The sequence below is a fragment of the Coloeus monedula genome (genome assembly GCF_965178545.1).
Source record: "Coloeus monedula genome assembly, chromosome: 2".
NCBI lineage: Eukaryota > Metazoa > Chordata > Aves > Passeriformes > Corvidae > Coloeus > Coloeus monedula.
Window position 1 is genome coordinate 101,048,636 of NC_138782.1, and position 12,483 is coordinate 101,061,118.

General features: G+C 34.8%; 1 protein-coding gene across 1 annotated transcript in view; it reads left to right on the forward strand.

The window, feature by feature from the left end:
- Positions 1–12,483, forward strand: part of SNTG2 (syntrophin gamma 2) — a gene marked incomplete at both ends in the record, with an annotated part of 228,706 nt that overhangs the window by 163,408 nt on the left and 52,815 nt on the right. The window contains one exon of the mRNA XM_082302591.1: positions 9,767–9,896. Coding sequence (XP_082158717.1) covers positions 9,767–9,896 — 130 coding nt within the window. The remainder of the gene's footprint in view (positions 1–9,766; positions 9,897–12,483) is intronic.

Genomic DNA, 12,483 nt, shown 5'->3' on the forward strand with positions numbered 1-12,483 from the left:
AAAAGCTTTTTTCTACAAACCATTCTGTGGTACAGCTGACTCAAATCTATCAGTAATTGTAGGCCAAGCAGTCCACAGTTCTCCATATATATCAGAACAGGAGTTCATTCACTGTCGTTATTTTCCATGGTCTTTATCAGTTGCCCTATGTTTATTTGCCTTTAGTACATATTAATGAGATAATTGGAATCTCTAGTGAAGCATCAAGGCACAGGTCACCTGCTAGCAGGAGGCATCAGTAATTCATGCGAATACCTTTCTTGATCTGTACCAGATTTTTTACCTGTTTCCTAAAAATGACCTGAAAAGCATTATTTTTCTAGTAGGATAGATATGCTGCTTTAACTTATAGCAATTCATCTTCTAAGGCAGTTGGCAGCAGCCTTCCTGGACTTTTGCATCACAGGTGAATAATAATAAATTGTCAAGAAAAGTTCTTCCACAGACTTTGTTTGAAATCCTCTTTTACATAGTGTCTCATCACTTCCTTCACTGCTTTCTTTCTCCCTACTTCAACTGATAAGTTTATGCTGTCCAGCCTTGTCCAATCTATCACAGACCTCCAACCATTCAAGACTTAGAAGTTCTGTGAATTAAGTAAACAAATCTCAGTGTTCACGTTTAGGTGTCAACTTATCATCAGTGTTCTAGAATCTAAGGGATAAATGGAAGAGGACAGAACATTTAAAAACTCTGATTTCAGTTGTCACTCTGATAGTTTGAAGCACTTTCTCTCCTGTGCTGTGCACTTTACACATTAGATGGGGAAATCCCAAGGGATTCCAGTTGCCACAACAGTAGCTTGTGTATTTTGAGAATTCTGTGAAGTAAAACATCTTCAGACCCTTCACTGGGTCTGGCTAAGTTGGAACTAATTTTTTTTGTAGTACTCCATGTGGTGCTGTTTTTGGCTTGTGACTAAAGCAATGTTAATAGCACACCAGTATTGTGGTTGTTGCTGAGCAGGGCTCACATACCCTCAAGGCTTTCTCTTTTTCTTATTCTGGTCCTACACAGTGAATAGGCCCAGGGGTAGGCAAGAATTTGAGAGGAGGCACAAGCAGGGCCAGTGACTCAGACTGACCAAAGAGATATTCCATGCTGTGTAACATCTTTGCTCAGCAATAAAAACCGAGCAGAGAGGGCTTGGGGGGAGCTAGTCATCTTTCAGAGACTGACAGGACATCATTCTGCTTGTGAGAGATAGTGAGTGTTTGCCTTTGCATCATTTGTTTTGTTGTAATTTAGTTAGTTGGGTTTTTTTCCTCTTCCGTTTGCTTATTAAACTACTTTTATTTCTGTTTGTGAGGTTTTTTGCTCTTCTTATTCTCTCTGCTGTGCCTCTGGAGAGGGCTGGGGCAGCAAATGGCAGTGTGGATTCTTGGCTGCTGGCCCAAGATCAACCCATCACACATATATTTTCCTTGTAAGATTTGAGGAACTTAGTGGTTTCAGTTTTAGTCTTGGAGAGACATATTCTCTTGAGATGTATCTCGCTCCCATATATATTTAGTATATGTATTACTCCTTAATTACTAGTGGGTTTCTTTATCACTGTTGTATACACTTGGAAGGAAGATGATATAATTCCATACAGCATACTGCCATCCCATGATACTTTACTTCTAAAGTAAGTGCCCCTTGCTTGTTTTGGTGAACCAACAAAAACAGCTATATGAACATGAAAGGAATACTGCCTTGAGGTTAACTGTGGATGAGATGTTTCCCGTATTCTTACTAAAGGTGGTTTTTTTTTGCCTGAGGGACACCAGACTGCTCTTACCATGTACTCTGAAATGCATGTACATATTTTTACTCTTATCCCACTTATATCCTTTTTTACATTTCCCCATGTTCATATATGCATAACATCCAACACTTGTCTTCAGTAATTGCTCTCTAAAATCAAATTATCTGCTTTGCTTGAAATAAAACTGTACTATGTACAGTATCTGTAAATCCAACTTCTCTAGATAAAAATCACACTTTCAACTGTATCTTCACATCTTTGTTCCCTTTTACATTGCAGCCATCAGTCTAAAGCCATTAGAGTGAGTCCAAATTCATTCCCCTGAATGGATCACAGATCTTTCTGAGCAATTTCCTAATTTTGCCATACCCTGAATATTTACTTGGAGTCTATTCGCATACATGGGTTAACAGCATGCCTGTTTTTCCTGTACTGCATGAGTCCACGAGTCTGCCATACTTGTAACTTTTTGTCTCCATCGTGTTCTTTTTCATAACTGTGGTTTTTTGCAATGCTTCATTATGTTTAATCCACTCAATTACTGCAGTTGGTCTTGCAAAGGTGCTCTGGCATCAGAATAGCCAGATTACTTTTTAAGTCAGTGTTGTTGAATTATTGGAACTATCATCTGTAGTTTCACATACACAGCTGTGTGCCTTCTCCTCAGATAGACGGGATGTATGAAACATCTTTTTCCCTTCTTCCTACTTGAATTAAATTCAAAGAGATCTGTACAATTCTTTGTCTCAAAAAATTACCTATAGTCCATAGGCTTTTGACATAACTTTTTAACTATGCGAAACATTATGGCTTTTGAAGGGTTATTAAAGATTGTCTATCCACTCAGAGGAAAAGCACACTCTCCTTTCATCAATTCTTCTTTTTCCTGATATAAAAACATCTTTTTCACTTGTGGAATTCTTACAGTTGGCTACAGCAGAACTTCCCATACTTTTGTTAGCATACTCTGATTTTTAAAAATATATAGTATTGTTTAGCCTGTGTATAGTACCTGTAAATCCAACTACTCTTGCTGTTCTGATATGGTAAACAGTTATCTGCCAGTGTGGATAGTTCCTCTGACCTCATTCACTTTAGTTCTCCCTGATGTTCAAGATTGTTTCATATTTTTAGCATTCTTTTTCTGGTAGTGTAAGTAACATTCATACAACCTTAGATAAAGGAAAAACTTGTCTGTCCTAAGGTTGGGCAGAGTCAGGTATTTTACTGAAGGCCCTATTTTTTTTGCCTTTCTTTTAAAAAAAGACAAAATATTGCAACGTATAGCATGTCAGCATCTTGCTCAATATTAGTTTTTTAATTAGAAATACCTTACATACCTAGAATTGTCTGTTAGACTGTAGTATACGTCTTGTGTGCCTTAGATCAAATCTAGTCTAGTCTAATCAGATTAGGCTGTATTATTTCCTTAGTGCTTAAACTGTGTGATTTAAATTCTTCCATACTTCAGCTGAGTTTTCCGGTAACTTTGCCAAAAAAAAGGCATACTTTCAGCATACTCTTGTGTCATGAGATGGCCAAAATCACATGTATCTGTTTGATTCTTATTCTTTTTTCATTTGAAGAGAAAGGAGTTGACTTTGCCTTTTCATTTGAAATCATCATGACTTTTTATTGTATTTTTCCCAGGAAGTCTTTAGACTGTGACTTAATGACATAAGAATATTTTTTTCATATATTTTAAATTCTATTAACACCATATGTATTAACAGAAACAAGACAGAATGGGATAGATATTTTTCTTCCTTATGAAGGAATGACTGAAAATACTGCACAATGGGAGTGTGAAATATGTTTATTAATACCACAAAACAAAAGCAAAAGAATTTCCTCAGAATATTTTAAAGGAAAGATAAGAAACATAGTAGATGTCATTCCTCCTCTCAATGAAAGAGTAAACATTGTATTAACTACTGAAATCACTTTGAATTAGTGTATTTCACATTGTTGATATGATTGGAGTCTATCTGAATATATTTATATATGCAACATGCTAATTGGCCTTTTTGATTACTTAGAAATTTCATAACTTTTTTATTTGATTGCCTTTATAATATAGCACTACTGCTTCTGTTATTCTACCCTTCTCGTCAATCCATCAAGGTAATTTTTCTCTGTAAGAAGTAAGGTAGTATAAATGTAGTGAGAATGTGAATACTGTGAATATTCAATTGCTAGTTGGCAACGGACACCTTTTTTGACTGTTGAGGACAGAATTGGTCAATAAATGAGATGTAAGTTAAACAGAGAAATAATGAGATCAGTATGTTTTTCTCACCCTAAGGAATTTGTGGTTCATATTATGGTTTGGGTTGGGTTTGTTTTTTTGGGGTTTTTTTGATAGAAAAGTAAAGATAGGTAGTCTTTTAGAAGGTGGAGAACATAGTTCATTTGCTGTAGTCTTTCATCTTTGTTACGGAATTGTTATTTGTAAAAATGCACATAACTATTTTTAGTCCTTACAGGAGATACTGGTAGTACTGTATAATAATTTTTATACAGTGTATGGACTGGAGCTTGGAGTGAAGATACAAGAGCTATAACATCTTGAACATTATGAGTTTAGAGACTGAAGAAAAAATGCTTATTTAGAATATGCAAGATTGAAGTGGTGAGTGGAATGGGAGTAGTTCAGGCCCCGTAGCTATGAGCCCATGCATCTATGATCCCAATTACAAAACAACTTAATTAGATTTAGGTGTTATTTTCTATTTCTTGGCATTCTGACCATTGCAATTACTACAGAGTATCATGTATTTTTGAATTTTTTTAATGCTTTCACTGGTTTCTCAACAGATACTTTCTGAAGGATTGTATTTTCCATTTAACATTTCAGTAAGTTAACAAAATGCCTTTAATTAGATAAATCAATTGAAAACTAAGAAATTAAATAAACTGCTTTGAAAAAGATCTAGGAATTAAGCATAATCTTGCTGAGTCACTATTACTGCAACCCTAGGGTGTTTTACTGTGTCCCGCAGCCATAGGGAGGAGGAGAGAAGATCCAGCAGGCAGGAATTGTGCAGCAAGATTGATTTTTTAAATTATTTTATAAACTCTTTCATAGACTTTTTTCTTCATAGTCTAATTGGACAAAGGATCAGCCACCCCTTGGGGTGATTGGCTAAAATCCTAAAACATCCATTGACAAAATATTTTTCTACTGTACTATAAAGAAGACTTTTCAAGGCTGCAGGTGTTTGGGTTGTTTACATACTCTGCTACCTCTTCTGTGAGAGAGAAAGTATCTCACGGGCTTAGAAAATAGCAAGAAAATCCTTGCTAGCAGCATTTTTGTATCCACAAGTTACAAAACCTGATTGAGCACTTCCTCACAGTTTTCTGACATATCTGTTAGAAAATATCTGTAGAAGCATAAATGTCCGTGTTACCTCAGTTATCTTATTTGGTTGCTGTAAGTGTAATGAAAATAAACCAGTTACAATACTGAAAGCAAAATGTTTCTCCAAAAAACACAAACATAGAATGAAATCCAAGTTTATGTTTAATGCTTTGATATCTTCTGAGCTACATCGTTTCTGTTAATAGTCCAGTTATATGTGGACATTTAAACATTCTGTAAGATACGAGGTTCTATGACATTTACAATACAAAATCCCATTACTTTTACCATGACATTTCAAAGAGATTAAGTAATTCAGATGATTCTTTTTGAAGAATTTCCACTCAGATCTACCCATAGTCCATAAAATTTCAGTTTATGTAGAAATTCTAGCAAGAGGGCCATATAGTACTATAAACAAGTCACAAGAAAATGTAACAAAAACAATAAAAACTAACTCAAACATCAAAAAGTCATACAAACAGGAAGCAATACTGGTTCAGAACCTGGGAAGATGCAAAGCTGATCAAATCAGTCTGTCTGTATCAGCATGGTAGTAAACTTAAGATAAAAGATGTGCTATCAAACATAGATCTAGATTTTTATAGAAATATCTATATGATAAAATAGCTATATAAGTCTAAGAGAGATGGTTTCACATGCCACAGATACTAAAAAATTTAAAAAAAAATGTTTTGCTGAAATTCATAGACTCTAGTAAAGTAAAAATTCGGCTTTTCCCATTTCAGATGGCACTGAAAATACTTTTTATCTTAGAAAAGTCTTTGGATTTAACAGCTCTATTGTAGCAAACTGCTTGAATGGAAAAATTTCCTTACTAATATTAATTAATAGTGTTTGTTTAAAAGTGTCAATGTCAAGAAGAGAACTTAAAGTTTACCAATGCTCATCTGTTATTCTGACTGCCATTCTCACAAAGATAGTGTTTTTTTTATTAAAAGGAATTACTGTTGTAAACAAACTCCAGAAGAGACCAGGAATGCAGGTCTAATCATTGTTCACCATGAAAGTGAGACAGAGACACTGAGTATGGAAAATGGTGCCTCATGCTCCTTAGCAGAAATGATTGAAGGAAACAAAGTTATAAATAGGGATACAAAACTGAAAATAAGAAATGTGAGGGCAGTGCAACACAAATTTCTAGTATCTAGGAAAGGCAAATATTCATTTCTGGTTCTAGTTGCAGTAGTCAGTAGCATAAATGCAGTAATAAAAGAGGTAGGAACTTCCCTCTCTGTGTTTTAAAATGGTCTTGGGGCCTCAGGAAAAAAAAAAAAACCAAAACAACAAAACAAAAAAATCCAAACCAACAAACAAAATAAAAAGTCTACAGCAACTTTATAGCATCTTGAGACCTTTCAAACTTACTACTTGGTGTTAAATGGAAAGCTCCTCCTTGTCAGCTAACAGGAATAGGTGCTTTGTTGTGTCTCTTTTTTTCTTTTCTGTGTTTTGAGGAAATGGCAGAGGGAAAGGTATGTCATTTAAGCCTGTAGGATTTATTTTGTTGTGAATTCCAATGCCATAGTGGTGCTTGCTTTGATTGTTTCACTCAAAACAAAACCCTCAGCATTTATTTTGTTAAGCTTTTATTTTTAGTTTGGATATTTGTTTTTACATGCAGTCTTCTGTACACTATGCTTTTCAGAACACAGCATAGTACATAGAACAATATCAATATATTATGGGATTTTCAGAGAGAAACTATTATAACTGAAAGCAAGAAATAATCATAGTAAAGCTGATTAAGATTTAGGGCAAAACCACTGTGTTACTACCATAGATTTCATGACTGGCATCTTTAAACTTTGAAAAACCCAGGCTGTTTCTTATCCTGTGTCATTTACACTGAACTGCTTTCTGGTAAAACCGCCTTCCTGCCCAAGTCAGCACAGTGGGGACAGCAGTGCCCCAAAGGTCTCAGTCTCATGTGCCAGGTAATATGGCACATCACTGGCACATCAGAAGCGTTGGACCAGCTCGTGGGAAAAGATGTCCTGGTGTTAGTCTGCTGGAGCAAGGGAGCAGCTCTGCAGGAAGGGCTTGGTAATCTTGGCAGACACCCCCCTGAGCAGGCGTCAGCTGTGCACATGTTCACTGATGAAGTCCCATACAAGGGGCTGCATCAGCAATAACATACTCAACACGTCAAGGGAAATGGTTATTCTCATCTATTCTCATCTATTCTCATCTATTTGTATTCCTGAGGCCACATCTGAGGTAGCTCCCTCTGTGGCCAGTTTTGTTCTTCCGGTAGAAAAGATTTGTATTTTAAGAAAGTTAGTGAGGAGCCTGGACTAGAGGACTTGCAGAATCCCCCACACCCTATTTGATTCTGTGCAAATATCCTGTTAATAAAGTGTTAGATCTCTAGATGAACACTGATTCTTATTAGCTGTTTTGTAATTGATCAACGTATTTTAATAAGATAAAAAACAACAGGAATTTTAAGTGTAATCCACACTATCACCAGCACCATGTTTCAAATGATAAAATATTGGGTAATTTTTATAATAAAATTATTTTTTAATTTTGATTTCCTGTTTTGGTTGCATCAGTTGTTAACTGAGCAGTTCCATTCTCTGATCTTTCATCAGCCATTTGTGTAAAGTCGTGCCATTGGGATAAGGCATTCACGTCTTTGTGTGTCTGCTGAAGCTGAGATAGTATCTAGGCACCCTGTGGTTCCATGGAGAGCATTGCTTGGCTCTCTTAAATGCTCTGGACTGTCCTCTTGCTGTGTAAGGATTCTAGCATCTTAGCTTTGATATTTGAGCTGGATATCTAAGCTGGGCATTGTGAATGGCTTCTCTTTGCAGCATTAAATTAAGTCTGTTTCCAGGCTCCACTGTGTATCAATGCATAAGGGCTGAGAGATTCTCACTGTTTCACTGGGATATTGAAAATATCATACCATAAGTCATTTCATTGCAGCACTGTTGGGATCTTTGTCAGAACCTTAGGTAAAAAGAACAATATGCTTGGAAGGTGATTATTAGACTCAGTTTACTTGAAGACAATAAAATAATTTTTTTTTAATCCTTTCTTTCTGAAGAGGTGAAAGAGATTTACTGAAATGAAACTGACACAGAATTGTGCCATTGCCATCAGGTTTTAGTAGTTACCGTGATTATTCAATCATGAAAGAAAAACAGGCAATCATCTGATACATATTTAAGTATTTAGGCCAAGCATGTTAATTTTTGCAAATAGCAAGTGTAATGCTTTACAACTGCTTTAAAAGCAAAGCATCTCATATTTATCTATTCAGATAATTTGTCTTATTTATATTGTGTATGATGGGTAGTTTATATTACCTTTTCTGGCAAATATATAGCATTCAGTATTCATGTTCACCATCAAACTCCCTACAAATGACAAAGGTTAGGTTAATAACTTTTTCATTAAATCAGGAATGAATAACTGCCCATTAACCTCTATGTGCCATTTTGAATGTTGTCATATATCATAAATTAAGCATTAGAGGACTTCACCTTAGATCAGAGAACCCCAGGAAGACTCAGCAACTTCATAGAGCAGTATTCTTGATTCAGTAGTTGGCTTTCTTCTAGGTTAGTACCAGAAATGAAGCAATATAGTATATAAGTATAAATATCTAATTTACAGATGCAGAAGGTAGCGGTTATATTCTCCATGTTATGTACAAAAAAACCCATATGCACAATCATTGAGATAATTATAATTGTCTTTCACAATAGTATATAACTAAAATCTAATTCTCCTGGCAATCATAGGTATTTAAATAATCTGAGTAGCTTTTTGAAGTTTAGTTACTGCAACTGTTGTGTGTCACTTTTTTAAAATTTAGACCAGTGTACTTCCATGCCACTACTTAATGAGCTTTTGTTGTTCTTGTTGGAAAATATTAAGAGTTAAAAAACCATATCCCACCAGCATCCAGATGCAGGGGATTTCAGAGGTACATACACAGTGCCTAACTTACTGCAGATAGGAAAGGAAAGCATTGGCATTTGCAGAATAAAGTTGCTATAAACACGTAAAAGTTTCATTAAAAGTTAATAAAATGCAGTTGCGCACAAGCCTGTGCCAATGCTGTTTTGAGAAAACTATTTAAGGAAAACTTTTTAAAGAAGCTTCTAAGAACATTTTTTCAAATTGCTATGTCATAAAAGAGCTTAAAATAAATATTGATTTGAAGAAAACATAGAAAAGTATAGGAATCCAAGAAATGAAAGCTAGGGAAGACAGTGCTTTGAATCTTCGTACATTCCTAGTAAATTAAGCCAAAATGCAATAAAGAAAATCAGCATTCTGGTTTTAAAAAAACCTGTGTTTTTTCTAAAAGACCTGGTGCACATTTCCTGAATACACTACCTTAAGTTCAATAATTATGAACATAATATGTATACCCAGGGGAAGTAAATGATCATCAGCACATGTGTATACTGGTACAGATAAAGTACTTATTGTATCTGTTGCCCTTGGTACTGCCCTATAATCCTTGGTTTTCTTGCCTTTCTATTGATTAGTAAATTAAACACTCAAAAACTTGTAAAAAGGCATAAAAATCATTTGAACACTGATAAATATTGGGCAGTTTCAGAAAACTGACGTATCTTCCTTTACGGATATATTTCTTCTTACTGCAGATCTAATGCATTTGAAGTGCTGGCACTCGATGGAGTTAGTACTGGGATACTTCAGTTTTATACAGCCCAGGAGAGTGCTGACTGGCTGAGAGCAATGTCAACTAACATCAGTGATTTGACACTTCAAAATGTATGTTACTTTCTGCATATTTTCTTGTTTATGCTATTGTAAAAGTATTTCTAGTTTTCAAAGGGTAAAAAACAATTCACATGTAAGATACAATATATAAAATGCTTGTGTATGGGGAGGAAAAGGAGAAAGGAAAAAGCAGGGAGAGGTTGCCTAATCAAAAATATCAAGTTTTCAAGGCACGCAGTGTTAGTGTAGAAGAGAGAGCAGTAGAGAATCACATTACATTTATCATTTTAATGACTTTTAGGATAAAATATTTATCCATACTGGTCATTTCACAGAGATTTAGATGTGACCAAATATTTCATTTCTACATTTTTGTAATTAAACTGTGCTTGAAATTAGCATTTTTTGATTTTGAAACAAGCATGTGAAAATTCTGTAGCTAGTGAAGTATGATTTACAGAGGCTTACTGGGAGACAATGTTACATCTCTCAGTTGTCTAAGAGTTGATTTATTTAAGGTCACATTATTCCATCTCACTTCATTATTCCATAGTATAAAGATGCCTATGCTATTTTAAGTTATTCCTGTAAATTAATAAGTAACAATTGCCTTTGCAAGAAGAAGTATTAACTAATCCCTGGAGAAACAGAAAATTACTATTTGGATAGCACATTTATTATTCCAACAAAGAGCAGCTAAAAATATAATAGTTGATAAATAAATAATGAATTTAAATATAATAATTTATAATTACAGAATTAACCAAAAAGTTAAATAGGGAACTCAATAATGTACAATTTTGAAAATATATTTGTCTTTAAGAAATGGTAAAATTCACTGATGAAAATACAATAGCACAGCTGTCCCTGAAAGAATTGCCTGTGCAGGTTTTAATCTTTTTTTCTCTAGACGTGTTGAGTCTGTAACTTCTTTCATAAATTTTGATTTAGTAGCCTGACTTTAATTCATGCTTTGTACTCTAAATAAACTGTTTCTTAGGTCTCGAGATTATATTATGTAGAATTTGTATTAAATTTCAACATAAATCTTTGGTTAAAACAGAATTAAAATTTAATTTATTTTCCTAGTCTTCAAAAGTTACATGAATCACGTTTGATCATAATAGTTCATTTATTCCATTAATTCTTTTAAAATATTGAATTGCTTAACCAATCTCTTCGACAAAATGAAAGGTTTTTGCCTATGACTTATTCTTTATAAATACTCTGTATTTAGTGACTCACATCATGTACAGAGTATTATTATTTGATAATTCTAAGAAAGTGTATGGTAATATTTCTAGAGCAATTCCAGTTCATAGTTACTATGCCTTTTTTTTCTTTATAGAGAAATTCACTGAATGAAAACCACTCCAAGGATATAAGTGAATAAGAATATAAATAAATGCAGGCTGCTTTTATTAGTCATATGGTGCTAGTCTGTTTTTTTCCGAAGGACTGTGTGCAGTAACTATGTGTCCTGACATAGTCTCTTCACTGTGCTGCGACCTGTCAGCAGCAATATTTCATTATAAACTAAGTGTTTTCATTAGTCTTCTCCACTCTCTATTAACAGTGAATTCTGCCAACAAAGTAGTCAATCTGGTGTTCATATAACTGGCTGTTCCCAGGAAGGGCCTGAGAAACAACAGTCGTGATGAATGTCCATGTTTCATGTCTGTAGTGAGTTACAAAGTAAACTCTATGCAGCTCATACGAGAAGCATGTAAACTTCTTTGCTTGGACAGTAGCTTTACAGTTTTTGTCAGGTGTGCAGCCTGTGGAACAACTGGAAAGGTGTGTCCAGAGAATTTTTGTAATTATTGATCATCAGAAGGGGAGATGCAGTAGTCAGTGAGACTCCCTTTTGTTGCAAACTGGTTTTAAAACAAGGATTGTGAGGCTGGAGTACAGCAGAAGGCTGGAGAGCTCACTGCCTCTGGGCAGCCAGGAAACAAACCACTGTCCACAGTACTTGGGGCAGGGACTTTGAATTAGGCTTCTTGAAAGTCCATTTGGAATGCTTTTTATTACCTTAGTCCTATCATTTGAAAAAAATTATTCTTTTCTTATCATACCTCTGACACTGACATTAGGGAATGGATCTGTAATTCCTTCAGAGCTTCTTTCTGTTTCTGCACTTCTCCTCTTCTGTGAAGTGCCTCCCCATTCTCCAGGAGTGAAGATAATCACTACTGATTCAAAAATTGTTTCAGAGAATTCCTTATCTGGTTACGGGTTATTTTCATGAGTACTTGCTGACTCTAAGTTCAGTTGCTTCTCCAAATATTTAAACTATTGATTTCCTATTCTGTCCTGTGCCATCATCTCTGTATGGAAATTTCTTACTAGATACATGGTCACAATGGATTTTCTTGCTAATAACTTTCAGCATAATGTCAGCATCATTACCTGAGCTATTACTAGGTTTTTAAGCAATACTTAGCATTATTCATGTTTTACTTTCACATGTTTTTACATTTTCTTTTGCTGGTACTTGTTTCATGACTTCAGCAACTTTTCTTGCACTTTAGTCATTCTTACTTAAACTGTGCCTATTTGTGCTACTCTTATATACATTCTTGTCCTACATATTTGCATAATATTTTGAATAATTTATTTTAGAATTTTAGTTCTT